Source organism: Perna viridis, chromosome 4, assembly GCF_037379345.1.
Source record: "Perna viridis isolate PV_CMFRI_1.1 ecotype Kerala chromosome 4, ASM3737934v1, whole genome shotgun sequence".
Taxonomy (NCBI): Eukaryota; Metazoa; Mollusca; class Bivalvia; order Mytilida; family Mytilidae; genus Perna; species Perna viridis.
The window spans coordinates 41,871,781-41,895,700 of NC_142448.1; the positions used below are offsets into that span (position 1 = coordinate 41,871,781).

At 33.0% G+C, this 23,920-nt stretch overlaps 1 protein-coding gene across 1 annotated transcript in view; it reads right to left on the reverse strand.

The window, feature by feature from the left end:
• LOC148620133 (putative chitinase 10) overlaps positions 1-23,266 on the reverse strand; it is a 33,874-nt gene extending 10,608 nt beyond the window's left edge. Inside the window, exons 1-27 of the mRNA XM_088580718.1 lie at positions 22,984-23,266; positions 21,931-22,114; positions 20,953-21,205; positions 20,383-20,507; positions 19,216-19,339; positions 18,369-18,554; positions 18,040-18,159; positions 17,673-17,815; positions 17,079-17,194; positions 15,502-15,685; positions 14,694-14,946; positions 14,041-14,165; positions 12,794-12,917; positions 11,423-11,608; positions 11,097-11,216; positions 10,706-10,848; positions 8,870-8,955; positions 7,049-7,232; positions 6,012-6,264; positions 5,640-5,764; positions 5,169-5,292; positions 4,065-4,250; positions 3,383-3,502; positions 2,995-3,137; positions 2,642-2,769; positions 1,276-1,459; positions 507-759 (exon numbers count right to left, since the gene is read on the reverse strand). Of these exons, the coding sequence (XP_088436844.1) occupies positions 507-759; positions 1,276-1,459; positions 2,642-2,769; positions 2,995-3,137; positions 3,383-3,502; positions 4,065-4,250; positions 5,169-5,292; positions 5,640-5,764; positions 6,012-6,264; positions 7,049-7,232; positions 8,870-8,955; positions 10,706-10,848; positions 11,097-11,216; positions 11,423-11,608; positions 12,794-12,917; positions 14,041-14,165; positions 14,694-14,946; positions 15,502-15,685; positions 17,079-17,194; positions 17,673-17,815; positions 18,040-18,159; positions 18,369-18,554; positions 19,216-19,339; positions 20,383-20,507; positions 20,953-21,205; positions 21,931-21,941 (3,999 nt within the window). The 5' untranslated portion in view covers positions 21,942-22,114; positions 22,984-23,266. The remainder of the gene's footprint in view (positions 1-506; positions 760-1,275; positions 1,460-2,641; positions 2,770-2,994; positions 3,138-3,382; positions 3,503-4,064; positions 4,251-5,168; positions 5,293-5,639; positions 5,765-6,011; positions 6,265-7,048; positions 7,233-8,869; positions 8,956-10,705; positions 10,849-11,096; positions 11,217-11,422; positions 11,609-12,793; positions 12,918-14,040; positions 14,166-14,693; positions 14,947-15,501; positions 15,686-17,078; positions 17,195-17,672; positions 17,816-18,039; positions 18,160-18,368; positions 18,555-19,215; positions 19,340-20,382; positions 20,508-20,952; positions 21,206-21,930; positions 22,115-22,983) is intronic.
• Positions 23,267-23,920: the final 654 nt, after the last annotated feature.

Below are 23,920 nucleotides of genomic sequence, written 5' to 3' on the forward strand. Positions count from 1 at the left end.
ATCACGATATTGCACAGTTTATCAACAATTATTATATTTATTTCATACAGAAACCGTATCCTTGTTTTTTGTTGTTGTTGTACATATAATTATAACTTGTGACTTTGTCATATATACGTTTGAATCGCAACTGCGTTTTATTAAAGGGGCGTAACTCTAAATCCCCAGCTGGTCATTATCGTGCAATGTTCTGATAATGACCGGTTTTCTGGTCCGTTTTTCTTCGATGTATTGACTGATGGAGATTTTAAAGTGGGATTAAGAATGACACATGATCACCTTTTATCCAATTGTTTACCGATGTGAAATAACAACTGATTTATAACTAGTTTGTTTTGCATTATGTCCATCACAAACTGTGAACCAGTCGATATTCATTAGGTCACAGAACAAATTTATGTTATAGAAAATAATCATGTTTGCTCTAAGACAACTAACCAACCAGAACGGTTAGTAACAGTCCGGAATAATGCTTTTCGAATTATTCTAAAATGTGAAACCTTCACCTTGACTAGTTCGACGTATTTCTGTTTATCACTGGCAGGACTTCCTCTGGCTGCAGGATATTCCCAATCAATATCAAGACCATCGAATCCATGGTCCCGTAGGAACTTAACAGTTGAAGTAGCGAACTCCTCACGGCTTCCCGCTGTAGCAACCATTGCGGAAAATGGTGCGGAAGCCATGTTCCAGCCACCAACGGCAATCATCACCTTAAGGTTTGGATTTTTCTTCTTTAGATCTGTGACTCTTTCGTATCTATAAAGTGTAAAGACAATAGAAAATCACGCAATAGTTGTATATAAAGAGGGCATTATCATAACGATTGACTGCCCAAGGAATAGTGATATCACTTGAAAGGTTATTATGCCTTGAGTTCCAGATGTGGGCATTATTAATGTTGAAGTCAATAGCTATTCCAAGAACAACAAGACACATTGTTACGCCAGGTCAGGATTGTAAGAGAAAAATCTATATTATAAAGATTTGCCAAGATTTAGATTTCATTTCTGTTGAAGTACAAAATATTTCAAAATGTACCATGTGCAAAAAGTAAAATTGAACAGTTACCGGCAATTAACATTCAACTCTGTGATGATAATAAAATCATTTTCGTGTATTACATTATCAAATAATGTTTGTCAGTTCGAGAGTTGAATGATGTTGCAGCTTCTTAAAACAACACAACAATATAAGATAAAGTTAAAACGAAGTTCAAATGCATGTAAAAATCAATGAAATGGTGGCCCCAAGGGGTTGGTTTGTTGTACTTACAATCCTTTCATTTGTCCGGCATTCTCGTCATTCCATTCAGTGGGTGCTAGCTTGTTTCCATTCAGTTTTGCAAAGGAGTAGATGAGATGTGTACAGAGTTGTGGGTCGACATTTTCGGGGTAATATCTTCCAGCAAGAACTCTATACTGAGCCCAATTGGCGAAGTAACAGACACGTCGGTAGCCTTTATATAAATCAAAGAAAAGAAAATTACAAGAACAGACAGACGGACAGATGATGTTGTTCTTTTTATTCTTTTTTTAGTAATCAACAACATCAATTTCACTATCAAAGTAAAATCTTTGTTGTACAAAAGAATCAAACAATACAAATTATTTCAATTAAGTATCTGTCTTTGTAAGAATCATGCAAAATCTGAAAAATGTCATACACCTCGAAAAGGCTACATATTTTTATTTTTGTAGTTAAGTTGTTTTATGGGTCTATACTGTGAAATGTGTAATTATTCATTCAAATCTGCCTGCTCATAGGAGATAATCGACAATGAAAATACAGTAGATTCAATTGTATTTGAGCGCCATATACAGAGTTATCTCCCTTAATTTTGAAATCTACAGTGCATTCTATATAATTTTTATCTCGTAAGAGCATGGGTTATATGAAAAACCACATGTTTATTTCTGTTTACTATGACATTTCAAACAAAATATCAAAAATAAAAATATGTAGGCTTTCTACTTATGAATCACATTTTCCATGATCCTTAGCTGGAGTGCTACTTAATAATAAGGTAATATAGGACACTAACGCATAAAAATTGCCTAAAATATCAACTTTGTTGTGATAACATAAACGTTATTCATATTATAGTGAAATATATAAATGTAAGGAATGGTAATATTCTGGTGTATTAGTTCTTTGTAATGACGTCATAATGGAGCCACAATTTTAGATCATTTAGCTGTGTAATAAGAAGCATTTGAGATCAATCTTCGTGAAATTAAAATTAGTCACAGATAGAATTAAACGAAGTGACGAGGTATTATGTGAAACCCCCGTCTATACGTCCGTCTGTCCGTCTCCCGATGGTCTGTAGTTGATAACTTTAGAAGATGTAGAAGGAACCTTTTGAAAGTTTGTGTATTTATTGAGTATCTTAAAATACAGAACAAGTTCGAATTTCAAGACTATCACCCAAAAATTGTTTTGATGAATTGAAGTCATCTTTCTTTAAATATTAAAAAATACTAGTTTGATTTTCTGTTCCTTTCTTCTGCTTTATAATGACACATTTGTGCATGGATAACAACGTTGCGAGGTATCGTTTGATATTCCATTAGATGCCATATTTTTTCCTTAATCCAGCGATATAAATTATTATTCAATAAGATTACCCTTTACTTACCCTGTGTAGATCCTTGGTTAACATTGTTTCTACCATTTAGATTGCTTAAATTTGGAGATTGGGTGCTTTGTTGAACACCGGTGCCTTGTGTTGTTCCTTGTTGTGCTTGGATTGTAGTTTTTGCCACCCTGAAAATAAAACCCTCGTGCAATATGTATGCATAAAAAATCGTATACATTTACTTATGGTGGATAATATACAAAATTAACGTATTCAATGATACAAAATATCATTTATCACATCTATAGTATTGGAGTTCAGTTATCTTCAGTTTATGAACCAATATTCACAAAATTTGGAAACAACAAAAAAAGAGATACAACATTGAATAATAAAAATAAAAAAAAACTCACGGTTGAACTGCTGCCTTGTTTATCTCGTCGTTAATGGCATTCAGCAATGGGTATTTGCCTTGTCCACATGATCCAGAGAAGTCGTCTAAATCTAAAGCCCATACCATAACTCCTCCAAAGTGATGTTGTGTCACGTATTGAACCTAAAATTGAGAAGTTTATATTCCTTCATGTCAAGATTAAAGAGAAAAATAAAGTATTTTATTTACAAACGATTTCTACAAGCATTGTAACACAGTACTGAATACTTAAGATAATTTAGCAACAACGGAAAAGACTAAGAACACGTTTTAGCGTTTTAATTTTTTTTCGCTTAAGATTTCTATTTAATGCTTTTTGGAAGACTGATTCCCTCTTGAGAAAAAGTTTTCTATTTGTCTTTAGTTACCTTGACTCTCACGCTATCTGGATCATCATATCCAACCCATTGGGATCCCTTAACAGCATAGGGAGACTTCTGGTCATCAATGTAATATCTCGTCCCTCCAGTCTGTAGCATTTTACAAACCTACAGGTATACATAAGATATAAATAAAATGTTCATACAGACAATAGCCCATTATTTGTCCATGTGGTCTGAGTGAAAGAAACTTATTTTAATATGTTTAAAGAACAGTTTTTACACACAACATTCGCTGTAAACAGGAGAAAGTAAAACCGTAGGAACATTCTAAAAATACAATGTTTAAATTGAGCAAAATAAACAATTTAAAATTTGTAAGATATTATAAGCTTTGCTTATTTTCGACACGATTTTGTTTTCCCGTTTTTGTTTTCCTTTTTTTTTCTGTACGAAGAAAAATTTTTCTGCATTACCCAATCAAAAAGAGAATTTTCATAACTTATTAGTACAATGTCTCCCTTTATGAACAAATATCAATTTTTTTCAATGTTTTTCTTTTTAATTGCATACAATTCTTCAGGGCAACTATGGCAGTGGCGAACCAAAGAAGGTAAGAGGTAGCTCCAATAATATCAACTATTTTCAATCAACCAAATGTTCATTTTTGTGGGAGTGTATAATGTTCTTGAAGAAAGCCGTTTACTCCACCTATTGTCTGATTACTTACCTCATAGTACGATAGAAATCCTCCTTCTCTGGTGTACATACCAGCCTGACCTGCTCCTCTGACAGGTGACCCTAAATCATGTTGACTGGGGTTACTTAAGGTGAAACTGCGACCATACATTCCTAAACCAACGTTAATCATTGATGGGGGTACTCCTTTCTGTACGTAATAGTTGGCTGCCCAGTCCTAGCAAAATATCAGCATGGAAATGTTTTATTTATGATAAATAACCGTAGTTTGTGAAGGTCCGGGTGTCAAAAGAATAGGCCTGCAGCAGCGCTAAACTTGTCGTAAAAGGCGACTAAATAGTGATCAGGACCTCAGCCGGGGGCTAAGGCGCTCTGCCCACAGAGCAACTTGGTTGTGTGCCCCAGGTGGAGGAATGGGGTACCCCTGGTATGTTACATGCTGGGGTTGTCAGGCTATAATACGGCAAACCTGACCACAGACCATAGTGGTGCACTGTGTTGGGAAAGATGCCACGTTCCTCGCACGTTGAAAAAAAACCCTACTGTAGTATTCTCCCGGGGTAGGAACCATAGGGCTCCACCACAGGAGGCTAAATTGCCCGACTCTACCCAACTCTCCCTTTTTCCAGTGGCAATCAAAATTTGTCCACCCCATTGTCCTTGTGTCCCATCCCATTTTTCATTTCATCATCATTTCATTTTCATTTTATCATCCACTTCATGTTCATCGCCTGAATATAACTGAAATATTGCTGTTTGGGCGTAAAACCCCAACAAACAAACAAACAACCGTAGTTTGCAAGCTTTTTCCACCCTTATCTTTTCCAGCAAAAGAGACACCAATATTATATCCGGGATTTAAACGGCGATTTAAAGGCAAAAAACTAAAATACTGTGTTATGAAAAATTGAGCTATCTGAATGCTTTTTTAAACTGTGATATAAAACAAAATTTTACAAAACGATTTCTTTTCAAGTAATTGGTTATATTATTGACTGTATAAAGCAAAGGAATATAATTTGCTGAATGCAAATAAGCATGTCAATTATATACAACTCAATCTAAGTAAACATTAACGCTTGAATTATCCAAGTCAGTATTGGTGGTGTACAATCGAAAAAAAATGTTTTCTCACAATGTTAAGATAAGTCTGATTTCCGGTTTCCCCAGCATGTTTATACAAAGGAGAGTTGTGTCCCGTGTGATCTTCCCAGCTTCCATGCAAATCGTAAGACATCAAATTGATGAAATCCAAGTACCTGAAATATTCGATCATCAAGTTAATCGTATTATTTTTAAAGCAAATAGAACATCCAATATTTCATGTAAGCAAAAAAAAAACAAAAACAATTTAGAATAAGTAGTGAGTTACTAACCAAAAAATTCATCACTAAAATTGAAAGTATAAATGCATTAACAATCATATCAAACATTCTCAAAAAAATTTCCAAAGCTGACGACGAGCCGTTGATTAGTTGATATGGAAAGCCTTAGTTTTTTAACATTTTAATGTTTTAGTATTTGATTTCCCTTAAGTTCATAACGTAAACCCTTATTTTTAAATGTTATGTATTTTTCCCGTTAAAGATGTTCATTATATACTTACTTGATGACTTCCGGAACGTCATATCCATTATCAAAATTGTCTTTACCAGCTGGTGTAGCTGCTGACAAAAGCAATTTATCCTTTCCGGAAGTCTTTGCTTCGGCATCGATCTCACGTCTAAGATCCTAAAAACATATTAATATACCTTCTTGTCAAAATCTTAGTTTTTATAGAAAAATATGGCATAGTGTACAAATTTTACAGCATACTTTAATTTCTTTAATATATCTTGTTTTAATCTTTGAAACATCTCAATTTTTTTTCAACACCAATACAGAGGATGATCCTGGTTTGAACAAGGGTTACCATGATATCGCAAATGTATTTTGTTGCTTAACTGTCAACAATGTTACAAAATGTTACATATTTTACCTTTAAAAGTTCTACAAATTTCTGCTTATCCCCAGCAGGGCTTCCTCTAGCGCCTGGATATTCCCAGTCCAGATCGAGGCCATCAAATCCATGGTCTCGTAAGAATTTTACAGTTGTAGTAGCAAACGTTTGTCGTACTGCCGGAGATGCCACCATTCTAGTAAAAGGTCCAGATCCCATATTCCAGCCTCCAACAGCGATGGAAAGTTTTATATTGGGGTTGATCTTTTTAAGGTCTGTGAATCTTTCGTACCTACCAAAACATATTTAGAAGATACTGGAAACGAATATGTAATACATAAGCATTGGAGAAAACATCTGTTTCAAAAAAATGTAACAGGCGGACGGACAAGGTGATTGCAATATAGCTCCCTACTCTAATGAGGGAGGGTAAAATTTATCCTTATGTCTTTCTTGTTTGTATACGTTATATTCTGTTTCAAAAATCATATTTTTCTTATTTTAAAAATCGAAAATATTTACACTTTTAAACGCATAAATAAAGCATTTAGTTTTAATCAAGGACACTTTTCTTAATATAACATGTCATAAACTTCGATTCTTCAAAACAACATTTCACATTAAACTCGTCAAAACACAACATTCCTTTATGCGTCAAAGCACCACCTTAAGCCCCCTCGTCAAATACATGTCTAAAACTGGTCGAAATATGAATAATGGAGGGAACCAAGATTCTAGCGGAAATCAAAAGAATGTGATCCAGGGAAAAACAGTCATTGAAAACAGACCCACACAACAAAGAACATTAAATAACCAAAATAATACGTACAAGGCAACAAAAGTAATGCAACTCAGGCTCCAAAAATAAACAGGTAGCATGGGCAAGGTGCACCGGTAGAGAAAATCAATCTTTGGTAGGTCAAACATATCCTTCCTTTACCCTCCTCGTTAAAACGGAGCATTTTTTACTCTTGAAGATGGAGAAACAGAGATCGCATTTTTATTTATAAATTTGTGTATACTTTTGCCCATTATTATTCGTAAGTATTTTAACATTTTCTATCGTTTGAACTTACATTCCCTTACTCCATGGTGTACTTTCATCATTCCACTCAAAGGCGTGCAGTTTGTTGTTTTCAATCTTGGCAAACGCATAAATAATATGTGTGCAAAGTTTTGGATCGACGTTTTCTGGGAAGAACTTTCCAGCACTGTTTCTGTATTGAGCCCAGTTTGTGTAGTAACACACCCGTCGCAAACCTGAAGATTTTAATATAGTGACAATAGTATAAAAAGAACATTTAAAAAACATAAATTAAAAAGATTATAAAAATATGGCATGCATAGTATTAATCAATGGCTTAAATTCATTTGCTTTGATCCATGTATGAATTCAAGCAACAATAAAAATACAACAGTGCGAGTACGAGATATGCTTATACATTTTATACATTTTTAATGTATTTAAATATGAGTAACTCGGCGGGTGTTTCTAGAAAAGTTTTATGGTCGTCATCAGGAACTCGTGGATCGTTATGGTGTAACTGATTTATTCAACGGATCATAGTTTTCGACTTGACTTTTTATGAGCAACTCGGCGGGTGTTTCTAGATTTGCAGAGGACGCTTACCCTACCGGTGCACCTGGTCCATGCTCCCAGTTTCTAGTGGATTCTGGGTTGCTCATTCGCTTTTGCTACTTTGTATGTATGGTTTTAGTTACTTTATGTTCTTTGTTGTGTATGGCTGTTTTCCATGTCTAGTCTTTGTCCCTGGATTGCATTTTTTTGATTACCTCTATAACCTTGCTTCCCTTAATTACTCTTAAGCATATATCGTAATCAAAAGTGACTAAATATGTTTCACAAATGATAACCAGATACATTTCTAGAGTTCATCACGTAAATGCTTTTTTCTGTATACTAAATTCTTTATTATGGATGGAACTTTCTTCATGATAAAAGTCACCATCCTCCCAAGTCAGGGTTTTGAGTTCACCCTCGCTCTCTCAAACCCCTGATATCACTCATTCATATTTAGTGGGTATCGTCCAGCCAATTCCGATTGGTTAATTCTCCGCGTGCGAAGCACCAATGAAAATCGATTTAACATAAATTGTCTGTGGAAAGGTAAACAATAATACAAGGTAATGGCCGATCCGATATAGTAACTGAAAGTTGTATGATGTCACAAATGAGGCAATATGAGCAAAAATGAGAACTTTAGATTCTGTTTAGAGTCTTTACTGAAAAAAATGATGTTATGTGTAGCAATTTTGTAAGTTATATCGAAAAGTTTCTATTACGAGTGATTTGATTGGGTTTTGGATCAAGGTTAAATTTAAGTAACTCACTATATGCCACTAGACGGTACCCGCTAAATATGAATGAATGATATCAGGGGTTTGAGGGAGCGAGGGTGGACTCAAAACTCTGACTTGGGAGGATGAAAAATTACAAGTTAATCTTATTTACAAAACAGATTTTAATTTTACACCTGTAAACTCAAAAAATAGCGGTAAATCAAACACAAAGTAATACAATACTAGTACATTTATTTCTCATGCTTGTGGCAATGAAAACAGCTACATAGTGTGACACTTGTGAGACCCTACGAATGCGTTTTATTCTCCCATCCATAGGAAGAAGCTGTTTAGAAAATGGTTGTAAACGAAGCCTCCTTTGTTTAAAAAATATGATGCAATATATTGAGTTAGGTAACAATATAAAAAAGAAAACTCTGGGAAATATACATTGTACTGTGGTAGCCGATGTTACCAAACTTAATACAATTTGGTCTGTTTATTTGAATGTTTCCAACAGTAGAAATTTCGAATAAAAGATGAATCTATTATAACACTGGGCTTATTTTATGTATCGCTTGGATTATTGTCATTACCATTGGTTTGCGCTTGTTGTTGGACATTTGTAGTGGTGAGAGCAGCTTGTGGTGATCCTTGTGGAGATGTTGTTGTAATTCCTAGTCTGTATAAGAACAAAATACTTCAGCGAGTGTATGAATTGATATGCAATTAAAAGTAGTAATAATTATGGTACAAAATTCAATTGATGCAAAATATTATTTGTTACCGTAAAACAAAACAGTTGATAAATTAAACAAATATTCATTAATCACTATATGAAGACATATGTATTGAAATATGGATTAAACAAGCATTCTGGTGGTATTGCTGATGAAAGACAGTGTCCCCTTTCGGCCTTTGAACTCATTGCCTTTATGAGATTTTTTTTATATATGTGAACTAACAATGAATGGTGTTATTTTTAACAATCAAGAGAAATAACTCTTGAACAGCAAAAGCAAATTGCATCAAAATCAAACCTGAGCTTCATTTTACAGTGGATAATAACATTTTTGCATTACAGAAAGCTGCATAAAGACATTCTCTTTCTATCACCTGGAAAGTTGTAAAAAAACTTCGTTATTATGAATTAAAGGGCAAATAACTCTAGAATGACAGCAGCAATTTGCATCAAAATGATGAAACATAAAATTTTATGTAATTTTCTATGTCAAAGGGTCATAAGTTCCTTATCAACCACTTAGCCCCAATAATATTAAAAAATTTTTTGTAACTTGTCATGATAAGACTAGCTAACAAATATGAAATCAATTGGATGAGGCATTACAAAGAAATGTCTGGAAAACATAAAATTTTATGAAATTTTCTATGTCCAAGGGACACAACTTGTGTAAAAATCATTCAACCGTAACATCATTCGAACTTAACTTGTAACTTCTCATGATAACACTATATACCAAATATGAAATCAATTGGATGAAGCATTACAAAAAAAGTCCGAAAAACATAAAATTTCATGAAATTTGCTATGTCCAAGGGCCATAACTTCTGTAAAAATCGTTCAACCATAATGTCATTCGAACTTACCTTGTAACTTTTCACGATAAGACTATATACCAAATATAAAATCAATTGGATGAGGCATTACAAAAAAAAGTCCGGAAAACCAAGTATGACTGACAGACTGACTGACTCACTCACAGACTGACGGACAGACGGACGGACGGACGGACGGAGTGCAAGCCTGAGTCCCCTTCGGCTTTTGCCGAACGGGGACAAAAAAACAAAGTTAAGCAAAAGTATATATCTTGTGTAAAGTCCGGACCATTCCAAATGCATTTAATCTTATAAACCTCTTGATTTTACAAGCATTTCACCTGTTCCAATATCCATTGGAACATTGCCTTAGAATTCGTTTTTTATTACAATTGTTCGTACATTTTATAAAGGAGTAGTCAAGGGTACCAAGGTTACAGGGTAATCAAAAGAAAGTAATCCAGGGACAAAGACCAGACATGGAAAACAGACACACATAACAAAGAACACAAAACAACAAAAGCAAATGAGCAACTCGGACTTCACTAAGAACTGGGAACATGGACCAGGTGCACCGGTAGGGTAAGCGTCCTCTGCTTTTCTCTAGAAACACCCACCGCGTTGCTCATAAAACGTCAATTCCGGGGTATACAAAAGAGGAAAGGAAAACTATGACGGATGAATACACTATAACGAGTTCATGATGACGACCATAAAACTTCTGTAGTGATGACTTCAATCTTCTAAGGAAAATCTTTTACTTTTACCTTAGAAGGAGGTAACATATTACCATTTTATGAGTATAGTAAACTAAAAGGCTATAATATGGCAGGGATTGTGTGTTGATATTAAGTGTTAAAGAATATCAAACTTACGGTGGAACAGCCGCATTGTTGATTTCGTCGTTGATTGCATGCAGTAATGGAAATTTCCCTTCTCCACAAGATCCTGAGAAATCATCTAAGTCCAAGGCCCAAACCATCACTCCTCCAAAGTGGTGTTGTTTGATATATTGAACCTGAAGTTGAAAAAATGATTTTGCTACAAAAAAAACTGTTTACATATACGACAGATCTAATCATTAAAAATGTGGACAAACATTTTCAGTCATTTCAAATGATAAAAACTTAATATTAGTTTGGTTAACTTTTGTATTTACGTTAAAATACTACAATACCATTGTATTTCATAGAACTCAAAAAGATCAATCCCTTTTCAATGTTCAAGTACATAATTTAACATCAAAATCTCTATTTGTTTCCTTACCTTAACCTTCAAACTGTCAGGATCGTCATATCCAACCCACTGGTCTCCTTTAACAGCATAGGGAGACTTCTGATCATCTATGTAGTACTTCGCCCCTCCAGTTTTCAGCATCTTACAAACCTAAAAGAGGGAATAGTTGATTATCAAACGCCTTTCTGATAACAAAGATAAATTAAGCTTTTTGGTATTCAATCTTATTTTGAACAGGTTTGGAGCATTTCATATATAACAAGAAGAAAACACAATAAACAATTGCAATAATGTTTGTATTTATATTCTTAATTGTCTGTACACAAAAAAAACGCATAAAAATTGGAAATTGTTACCTCGTAGTATGATAAAAATCCGCCTTCCCTGGTGTACATTCCAGCCTGACCTTTTCCTCGGACAGGGGCCCCTAAATCATGTTGGCTGGGGTTACTAAGAGTAAAACTTCGACCATACATTCCCAAACCGATATTCATCATTGACGGTGGTACTCCTTTCTTTACATAGTAGCTAGCAGCCCAGTCCTTTAAATGAATGAACAGAACGCCTCAGATAAGCTCTCCAATAATGCAGTTTTAATATTTAACAACACACATCAACCATCAGTCTATTTCTGATGTTGCGTCGATGAACTCTATTTGAATTGTCTGAACTACCCATTTCAGTTTGCAATTAAAAGAGGGAACCAAGATTCCAGAGGAATTGAACTTCAGAATTTTAATGAAGTATTTTTTTCTCTAGTACTCTCTTCAATTAAAAAGAATACTATATAAAATAAACAACCCAATTTTACATCTTTTTTTCTTTTTTTTAAATTCAAAAACCAGATTCTAATGCGCAATTGAGAAATCATTTTAGATGTTTTAAGGAGGTAGACCTAGGGTAAGGGACACAACTCATGAAGTCAGTGATATGCCCATCAAGCTTTCATTTGACACAGAATGAAATCAATCCAAATTACTTTGATGCTTACATAACATTGATGTTGAATGCTGAATACCAACGTTCAAATGATTTCTAAGAGTTATGTCCCTTACCCTAGGGCTACCTCCTTAATTGATCAATTGTTTTTTTTTGTTTTTTTAATCATTAAATACCAAATTAAGCTTGTTTTGGTTTTGTTTTTTTTTCTTTTATGAGAAAAAAATGCCACTTATGTTTTTTATCAATATGAACGTTTAAGTTTCAAGAGGGAACCCAGGCAAGGTAAAAATATCGAAATACGAAATCGAAAAAAAAGAATTTGTTACCGTAGTTGCAAAATTAAAGCTGCATTTTACCTTAAAACCTTAACAATAAATAGCCGTATAATTATCTATAAATTTACCGAAATGACTAAAACTACTTTTGATTATGGTCCAAAGTTAACTTTTTTTAACATTAACATCATATAGACATGACTGTAAATGTCAACTGTAGGGCTATTACTTTACATTGAAGTTATATGACCTGAAATTGCTGTTTTTCCTCATTCATTGTACTGTTAATTCTAGACGTTAATGTCTATTCATTTCACCAGCTTGAGGACCTAAATGTTTTGATCTTTTGTTACGTATTTATGGGGTTTTGTTCCATGTTTAACAATATTTAGTATTTTTGTTTTGTATAGCGATTACAGTTACTATTTTTGTAGATGGGCATTTAATGAATACTGAATAACAAAAATTAATAACAATAGTAATAATCAAAATAAATAAACAGTTTCTTACGATATTTAGGTAAGTCTGATTTCCAGTTTCTCCGGCATGTTTATACAGAGGAGAGTTGTGTCCCGTGTGATCTTCCCAGCTTCCATGCAAATCATACGACATCAAATTGATGAAATCCAAGTACCTGCAAATCAAATAGGGGAGTTGATGTTATCACCATTGAGGCAATTATTGTGAATTTGTAAATATGAATAAACAGTACATTTATCGTTTTATTACAATTTCTTACCACGTCCCAACTTTCAAAACATGAACAATTGTTTAGCTTTTCCTTGTAGCACTAAATTGATTCGGGAAAGCTAATCTAAAAATCAAACTACTTATGTTCAACATGGAACAAAATGTAAGATCTAACAATTTTGTTACAAAGAGGTTGAAGGACAAAAAGCTTAAATAGCACTCAAAATAAGAATCAGGCAAAATGTCATACATGGTTGGAAAGCCTATATATTTTTATTTTTGATATTTTGTTTAAAATGTCACAGTAAACAGAAATTTACATGTGGCTTCTCATATAACCCGTGTTCTTAGGAGATAAAATTATATAGAATGTACTGCAGAATTCAAAATTAAGGAAGATGACTTTGTAAATTACACTAAATACAATAGAAACTGTTGGATTTTCAATGTGGATTATCTCCTAAGAGCAGAAAGATTGGAATGAATGATTATACATATCATCATATATACCTATAAAGCAACTTAATATCAAAAACAAAAATGTGTAGCCTCTTTTGGGGGGTGTACTACATATCATATTTTGGGGGGGGATTACAGAATTTGCATGATTCTTACAAGGACGACTACTTAAAAGAATTTGTTTCATTTCAATCTAAAGAAAACTTGTTTTACGAAACCTAAGGAAATAGTTATTCTTATTCTCGAAATAAGGCATACATATATCTCCGAGATCATTCAAATAATCTTTTTGTTCAAACTCCACTTACTAACTTTTATTGTGTTTTGTCTCCACCTTTTATTTAAAAAATATATATATAACTTCAACTTTCAAGATTCTACCACAAAGGAAACGATGCAAAGCGCGGACACAAACAAATTAAAGGTTTATATGTGATGCCTGAATATATATAAACATTGATGACTCAATAAATTCAATTTGTAGGAACACATAGATGAAAGAGTGAATTTTTTCTGAGCGAACAAATTTCCAGGTTGAATTTTTAATATCATAATGTTTTTTTCTACATAAAAATTACAGTTTAATAAAGAGTTCCATATTAACTTACTTGATCACTTCCGGTACGTCATAGCCATTATCAAAATTGTCTTTACCAGCAGGTGTAGCTGCTGTCAATAATAATGTATCTTTTCCAGAGGTCTTTGCTTCGGCATCAAATTCACGCCTAAGATCCTAGAATAAATTTATACTGCTATTATATATCTTCTGGTCTATAAAAAAACCATTCACATTTATTATTGTGCGATTGAATTTTGTTTGTTTGTGTGTTGTCTTTTTTTTTTGTGTGTTTTTTTTTTGTTTGAAAAGACGATAGATTTAAAAATTAAAAAAAACACAAATTAAGCGAAATTCAAAACTTCATTTAAAAATAAGAAAAGATAAAGGAAAACACCTGCAGGCAAACACTAAATTAAACGTTAACTTATTTGGGGAAAACAGACTAAAAAAATAGACAGAAGAGATAATGAAACTATATCTCCAAAACCTCGTCATGTAGTGCATCAGTACAGCAAGTTTCATCAGATCTACAAGAAACTCCTCTATATTTGCGTATGAAATACATGGAATACGTGTGATAATGGTTTGGATGTGATGTTATTATAAGTTTGTTCAAATTCTTACCAATAGATGCTATTCTTTGTTAATGTTGTACTAAGAAGCTTTTAATGTGATGAAGCTTAATTTATTTCAGAGATGTACCTTTAACAGTTCTACAAATTTCTGCTTATCTCCAGCAGGGCTTCCTCTAGAGCCTGGATATTCCCAGTCCAGATCAAGACCGTCAAACCCATGGTCCCGTAAAAATTTCACCGCTTGTGTAGCAAACTTCTGTCGTACTGACGGAGATGCCACCATCCTAGTGAAAGGTCCAGATCCCATATTCCAGCCTCCAACGGCGATAGACAGTTTAATATTTGGATTGCTTTTCTTTAAGTCGGTGAATTTTTCGTACCTAAAATCAGTAAGGTACAGTATTCGACAATATAATAAAACACGTAGCTCGTTAAAAAATAATCGTAAGATGTGACTTTCACTTTCTCTATTTGCGTTTTCGCAATATTTAACCAAAAAGACAAAATTTACGTTCATAAGCCCAACTTTTGTTTTTTTATTTATGTGGTAAAATAATAATCTACAGGAATATATCTCACTAAAAAAGCTATAAAGCTATACAGCTTTAACCGTATTCTTATCTGACAAATGAGTGAGGTAATCGTCATAGGCCTCACAAAATAATTTTTAAGTGAGAAAAACACTCAAACACTACTCGAAAAATCAAGACTAGGGAATCGCAGACACCCTCGAAATTGATAACGATGTTCTTTAACTCAATAAGTGCCTCGTTAGAGAACTTGAAATTTAACCTTGGGTGTCTGAGATTTCTCTGTCTTGCGCTATAAGCTGTGATATATTCTTAATATTTCAAACCAAAAGCGGTGAAAATAAAGCTACCCATTAATTACATTCTAAACCTTAGGTGTCGTATCATTTTTCTCGTCTGACTTACATTCCTTTCATCCATGGAGTACTCTCATCATTCCATTCATAAGCTCTGAGTTGGTTGTTCTCAATTTTGGCAAAGGAGTAGATGATATGTGTACAAAGTTGTGGGTCAATATTCTCAGGAAAGAATTTGCCCGCACTATTTCTGTATTGAGCCCAGTTAGTATGGTAACATACTCGTCGGAGATCTGTAAAAATTGTAACATATGTTTTTAAAGGTTTCTAAGGTTTTTTTTTTCAATACATGAAAAACAAACCTTTCTCGTTTGTTTTTCATGTGTTTAAGATCAATACGAAAACTATATGTACAGGACTTCGAAACTAATTCAAAAGCTAGTAAATAAGAGCAAATGGTAATTATGTGTCTACCATAGGACTTACTGTGAAAAATAACAATGGTTTCGAAATAATTTTGAAAACAAAAAAACATATGTTTCTATGTGTTTTAGGCCCAAAATAAAAAAAAATTCCATATCGGTTTTAAATATATGTTCCCATATGTGCAGTTTTCCTTGAGTAATACACGTTTTAGCTCCATTATTCAGTGATATTTTCAGCTTATAATTCTTTTTTACATATGTAATGTAGAAAAAATTAACTTATACATAAAATAGCTATGAGATGAGAGTTTATTGTCCTAAGGACGTCAAAATTATCGTTTTTATGCAACTTTCAATAAAATCTTATCACATGTTAAATTGTCAAAATATAAGATGAGTGCTTCAACTGAATATTGGCTCAAAATTTGTCTTGATACAATAGGCTGACGTTAAACCCCAGCAAACAAACAAACGATACAATAGGCTGCCGTGGATGCAATGTTTAAATTATCGACGAATGTTGCCAATATATACATCAAGAATATGTCATGAAATTAAGGTATTATTTAGTCAAATTTTACAAATTATGTTTTCAATTTCTCAGACACGAAAGCATGAACTAAATAAAACTCCATTTCAGTGCTGATTTAGCAAAGTTTTTCGGCCATACATTCCAAAACCGACGTCCATTATTGACGATGGCCGGAATTCAGATCATGTGCATTTTTTTTAACACATTTTAATATGACAAGCCTTACGCCCCTTTGATCTGTATAAACCCTAGGCCAAGTTCATTTTCACTTCATGACGAAAAACTATGATTACTCTATATGATGCTTACATAAGCCTTTTGCATTTTCCTTTAATTGACTTTACAACAAAACATACCGTAACCGAACCTCTTTTGGCTTTAAAATATGTTCGGTTAAGGAGGTAGACCTAGAGTAAGGGACATAACTCATGAAATCAGTGATATGTGTGTATCATATTCAATTTCACCTTGAAACAGAATAAAATGAATCCAAGTTAATTAGATGCTTACTTAAGATTGATGTAAAATGCTGAATACAAACGTTCCAATGATTTTTAAGAGTTGTGTCCCTTATCCTAGGTCTACCTCCTTAATTAAAAAGTGTCTGGTATAGACAGGTTTTCAGATTATTCAGTGTTCGGTTTTGACAGGTTTTACAGTTCTTTCTTTCAAATTTGTCAACATCAACACAAGAATGCTATTTCTACATATTAAATCCTATTTACTTACTTTGTGTGCTTCCTTGGTTATTGTTATTAATGTTTGTTTGTGGTTGTTGTTGAACCTTTGCAGTGGTAAGAGCAGCTTGTGGTGATCCTTGTTGAGATGCTGTTGTAATTTCTAGTCTGTATGAGACGAAAAAAATACTTCAGCGATTGTATGAATTGATATACAATTTAGAGTAGTAATAATGATGGTTCAAAATTCAATAGAGCCAAAATATCATTTGTCATCGTAAAACAAAACTAAGTTAATAAAGTTTAAAAAAACAATGTGCAATAATCACTATGCGTTGAAATATGGATTAAAAAAAAACAAAGTTTAGCAAATGTATCTATCTTGTGAAAAGTCTGAACCATTGCAAATGCATTTAATCTTATAATCGTTTTGATTTTACAAGCATTTCACTTGTTCCAATATCCTTTGGAACATTGCCTTAGAATTCGTTTCTATTACAATTGTTCGTACATCTCATGAAGGACAATCTTTTCTTTACCTTAGAAGAAGGTAACATATTACCATTTATGAGTATAGTAAACTAAAAGGCCATAGTATGGGAGGAATTGTGTTTTGATATTAAGTGTTAAAGAAAGTGAAACTTACGGTGGAACAACTGCATTATTGATTTCGTCGTTGATTGCATGCAGTAGTGGGAATTTCCCTTCTCCACAAGATCCTGAGAAATCATCTAAGTCCAAGGCCCAAACCATCACACCTCCAAAGTGGTGTTGTTTGATATATTGAACCTTAAATTGTAAAAAAATATTTTTTGTTGCAAAACTTATTACATATACGACAGATCTAAGCACAAAAACATTTTCAGTCATTTCAAATAATACAAACTTAATATTATCATGGTGAACTTCGTCCTTTTGTATTTACGTTAAAATACTAAAATACCATTGTATTTCAAAGAACACAATGTTCTAGTACATAATTTAACATCAAATTCTCTATTTATTTTCCTTACCTTAACCTTCAAACTGTCAGGATCGTCATATCCAACCCACTGGTCTCCTTTAACAGCATAAGGAGACTTTTGGTCATCTATGTAGTACTTCGTCCCTCCACTTTTTAGCATCTTACAAACCTAAAAGAGGGAATAGTTGATAAACAAACGCCTTTCTGATAACAAAGATAAATCAAACTTTTTGTATTATTATTTTTTTCTTATTTTGAATAGGTTTGGAGCATTTCTTATATAACAAGAAGAAAAGACAATAAAAAATTGCAATTATATTTATATTTATATTCTTATTGCCTGTACACAGAAAAAACTTAAAAATCGGAAATTGTTACCTCGTAGTATGATAAAAATCCGCCTTCCCTGGTGTACATTCCAGCCTGACCTTTTCCTCGGACAGGGGCCCCTAAATCATGTTGGCTGGGGTTACTAAGAGTAAAACTACGACCATACATTCCCAAACCAATGTTCATCATTGATGGTGGTACTCCTTTCTTTACATAGTAGCTGGCAGCCCAGTCCTTGGAAATGTGGAAAATAAATATCTTCGATAGAGCAATTTTCCTGGTTACCAAACAAAAATTATCATATTACGCCCTACATTATTAATTATCTGAACTACCAATTCAAATTTCTGTTGAAGGTCGATTTAACAATTTTAACGAGACCATCATTTTGTTTCTCTCAAACTAACCTATACTCTCTCCAGTTAAAAGATAATGAAATTAAGATTAAAGGAAGCAAATGTTCGGGGTTTTTTTCTTTATTCAAATCTTTAACTCAATCGCATACAAATGCAATTTGAAGTGACATATTTCCCAAGCAAATAAAATAAATCATATAATGCATGTAAAAATATAATTTAAATCATTGGTGTTTTCATACTTTCGACAAAACTACATGAGTATAAATGCATAGAGATAACAAGTTTTGGTACTTTGGTAGAGTAGACGTTAATGTCATTTTTGTACAGAAATTAAAACAGTGTAATGCTGTAATAGCAAAATGAGACTTGAAGTGCAGGTTTTTTCGACAAAAGGAGATTTATTCGATTTTGCACATTAGAAGTGCACCTTATTGAAATAAGTTGCATTTGATTAGTCATAAGTTCACCCCACTCACTAAAATGCACTAAAATGAAACATTTTTTTAAACAAAACCTCCAAATTTAATTATCCTTACGATGTTCAGGTAAGTCTGATTTCCGGTTTCTCCAGCATGTTTATACAGAGGAGAGTTGTGTCCCGTGTGATCTTCCCAGCTTCCATGTAAATCGTAAGACATCAAATTGATGAAATCCAAGCACCTACAAATCAAGCATTGGGAGAGTAATCAAGAGATCCAAGATTCTAGAGGAAATCAAAAAATGTAGTACAGAGATAAAGACCTGACATGGAAAAAAGACACACACAAAAAAGAACATAAATAACCAATATAATACGTACAAAGCAACAAAAGTAAATGAGCAACTCGGACTCCACTAAAAACTAGGAGCATGGACCAGGTCACATTAAATGAATTGGTAAATATGGGTAACTCACAGCTACTTAGTCTTAAGTGTGCTTTACATTTCCTTTAACAAAATCCAAGGATAAAGAAAAAACAATGATAAAATAGACGCACACAACAAAGAACATGAAATAACCGAATTACGGTAACACACACATGGAAACAACGATAATAAATGACCTTGACATTATTTAAAACTGAGAGCATGGAGCAGGTGCACCGGTATGGTAAACGAATGAAAAATTATTACTTATAAAATTTTGTGTTATTTGATATTAATTAAGAATAAGAATTCTTCCAATATAGGGTTTTTATGATTAAAATAAAAAATATTTCAGCATAAATGTGTTTGAAATTAGAGAGTGGCTGTAGATATGCTAACGCTATTTCAACTATATTCCTACATTCCTAGAAATTCCAAATTTCGTTCAAATTTAGTTAAACTCTTACCCTAGAGTTTATTTTTTCATTGTCTTTCCTATACATTCTCGAATGTACCATTATCAATATCAATGATTGGCTTGATTTATCATTATAATTGTACGAAACAAAACTAAATTCTAACATCAAGATTTCTTAATCAATTTCTTAGAATAGAATTTACATATTTAAAGTAAAATTAAGATCAAGTTAAATTACAATTAGATAATTATAAGAAACATCGAAACACAAAAACATAAATGTGTTTAAATAAGGAATATGAAATAAAATAAATAAAATCATCTTGATGTATCCTACGTTTATGAATAACAAACGCTGGTTGTCGTTTCATAATTTTTCCTATGACACATTGATTGAAATCATGTTATTTTTATTATACAGAAATCAGTACAGACTTACTTGATCACTTCCGGAACGTCATATCCATTATCAAAGTTGTCTTTACCAGCTGGTGTAGCTGCTGTCAATAGCAATTTATCTTTCCCAGAAGTCCTTGCTTCGGCGTCGATCTCACGCCTAAGATCCTAGAAACATTTTTTCTTTGTTCATATAAAACATGTATATATCATATGTGTTTACATTTCAAATGTACGATAAAACTAAAATCGAGGATCAGTATAGATGGGGCGACATCCAAATCGTGCAATTTAAAAACCAAAGAAGAAAAAAAAACAGACAAAAATAATTGAGAGCTAAAAGATAACTATACATAAAAGACCAATCAGAAAATTATTGGTATGGACCATTGATACGATAAGCGTCTTCTGTTTTTCAAGTTCATCAATTGAAATTTTATGTGATACATGTATACGGTATATGTAACGGAAATTTGACAAGAATGGATTTTTCTGTTACTATTTGTACATGTTGTTAATCGTCTCACAATAAGATGTTAAGATTTCATTTTATTAAAATGAAGTACAGCAAAGAGTTTTACGTGGTGCAACAAGACTTGAGCTTGAAATGTACCTTCAACAGCTCTACAAATTTCTGTTTATCTCCAGCAGGACTTCCCCTAGCACCTGGATATTCCCAGTCCAGATCGAGACCGTCAAATCCATGGTCCCGTAAAAATTTCACCGCTTGTGTAGCAAACTTCTGTCGTACTGACGGAGATGCCACCATCCTGGTGAAAGGTCCAGATCCCATATTCCAGCCTCCAACGGCGATAGACAGTTTAATATTTGGATTGCTCTTCTTTAAGTCGGTGAATTTTTCGTACCTAAATAAAATATAGGAACATTTAACCACTACTTGATTATATATGGATATGGTCAATTAATATGCTCATTCATATAGCAAACTCGTTTAGTTTTCTTGATTTTGTATTTTATATCTTATAATTAACTTAAAGGAGATAGACCTAGGATAAGGAACACAATTCTTACAAATCATTGAAACTTTTGTATTCAGCATTTGACGTCAATCTCATGTAAGCATCAAAGTAACTTGGATTGATTTCATTCTGTTTCAAATGAACGCATGATAGGCTTTGGAGAAATTTAATATGATATAAACATATCACTGATTTAAAGAGATATGTCCCTTACCCTATGTCTACTTCCTTAAAATATAAAATCAAAGCTTCCTGTAATCTTAACAGCATTTAATATATGTTCCTTTTCTATCAATAAATAACTATCTTATTACAAAAACTCTCCGAAACGCATACAAAGACACTAACATCTATCATATAAAAATACATTGTTTGGAACAAAGTCTGAAATCCATAGCCTAATTTTTGTATTTAAAAATCATTGTTTCTATAAAACATAATTGAAGACTAAATTTGACAGTTAATGTTTATAAGCATATCATTTTATTGCTTCTATATGCTAAATTACATTAAGGATGCTACCGCTTTTGCAAGACTCGTCTAAATAAAAGTGCATGCAAGAACGTTTTTTATCCTTTATCCTTTAAATATTATTACCCGACTGAACTTACATTCCTTTCATCCATGGAGTACTCTCATCATTCCATTCAAAAGCTCGAAGTTGGTTGTTCTCAATTTTGGCAAAGGAGTAGATGATATGTGTACATAATTGTGGGTCAATATTCTCAGGGAAGAATTTGCCCGCACCATTTCTGTATTGAGCCCAGTTGGTATGGTAACATATTCGTCGGAGATCTGTAGAGAAATAAAGATAAATTTAAAAGAGCAAACAAAGGGTTTTCAATCATTTTCAGTAATTATATTTACTGTGAATATCTGTTAAAATTCGCTAACTTCATTGGATAATCGGCTTTACACGCCATGTTTCATGAGTCGATGAAACATATCTTCAAACTACCAATGTAGGCCACGGCCACAATTAATTTGACTACTTTTATTGATCAATGTGCATTGCCTATTTTTTTTTTTACAATGCAAGAGCTTTGACAGGTCGCAAATTTTTTGTCATGAAGCGCTAGCACGCTTCGTTGAAAAAAAATGTGCCATAATCAACGCTCTTACATACTAATGAAACAACAAAATTTTTAAATTTTAATATTAAGCACTATTGTTACTATTAGTTGCATTACATGAAATTTGTCCCAAATACAAATGTACCTATATCACCAACGTACAACCCTTGAATGAATAAAACTGAGGATTTCGTCATGTATTGGCGGATAGGCAATGATGGTTGGGGATTGGGATATCGGATTGGTAAATGGAGTATATGGATATCGAAAACTAGAACAGGGGACATGGATATCGAATGGGTGGATGAGGGATTCGACTGGGTAATGACTCGATCAAGTTTTTAAATTGTGTTTATTTATCGGGTTTACATGTAAATTTATTACAAACAGTAATTTTATAACAAAGAATTAAAATACTTGCTGCTGCTCTGATGATGATGATGATGACGACGATAATGATGATTATGCTTATCATGACGATAAAACACCACATTGAATATTGAGTGCTTTTAAATAAGATCATTGGGATTAGGTATCGGGTGGCAAACAGTGTGTGCTATTTTAGCGTGCTACCAATCTGGTTTAACTCACCGTTTTCATCTGAAATGCCTGTACCAAGTCAAGACCTTTGCGGTTGTTCCCAACTTTTTGGTCCTTGCTTTGATATTGCCATTTGTCATACGGACTTTCCTTTTTTACTTATGTCTTGAGTTTACCAGCAAGGTAATTGTACTACTACTTTATATTTTAATATGATTTTAAGCTATGCCTATGATGGACGGAGCTCATTCTTTGTTTATGGTGCACTACCATGTTGCAATGGGAGAAGTCTCATTCGGCGAGGAGAATGTGTTAGACTTACTTCTGGAAAAGTTAAATACATTTCTACACAAACAATAATTTCCAAATCATTATTTAATAAATCGATAAATATAAAATCGTATTTATCGACGTATTAAAAGACACTCCGCACTTCCGTTTTATATAAAATATAAAAATATAAAAAACAAATACATTTTTCAATTAATTTATAAGAATTGGCTATAATAAAAATTTTGTCTATTGAATAAATTTTCCATAATACTTTTAATACATATTTTTATCTTTAAACATGAGAAACGTAGCTCTGAATTTAAATGAATAGGGGCGCGTCGACATTTTTTTATCCATTGAGATATAACAAAAATATTTTAACCAATCAGATTACAGTATTTATCTCAAATGAATTTATTTTATATTTTAACAATCAAAAATTTAAATTCAGTGACTATTTAAAAACAGAAACATGAACTATGCCTTAGTGTATTAATAAATGCAGTTTTGTGAAGGTTGTAACTGTACGTTTCCCATTTGTCTTAATTACAAATCTTAAGTCGTTGTCAGAAAGAATAACCAAGAGAACCAAGATTCGAGCAAAAATCAAAAGAATAATCCACGGATAAAAACAGACACACACAACAATAACCACAATAACAAGAAATTACCAAAGAACAAATACAGAGAAACAAAAAGCAAATGAACAACTGAG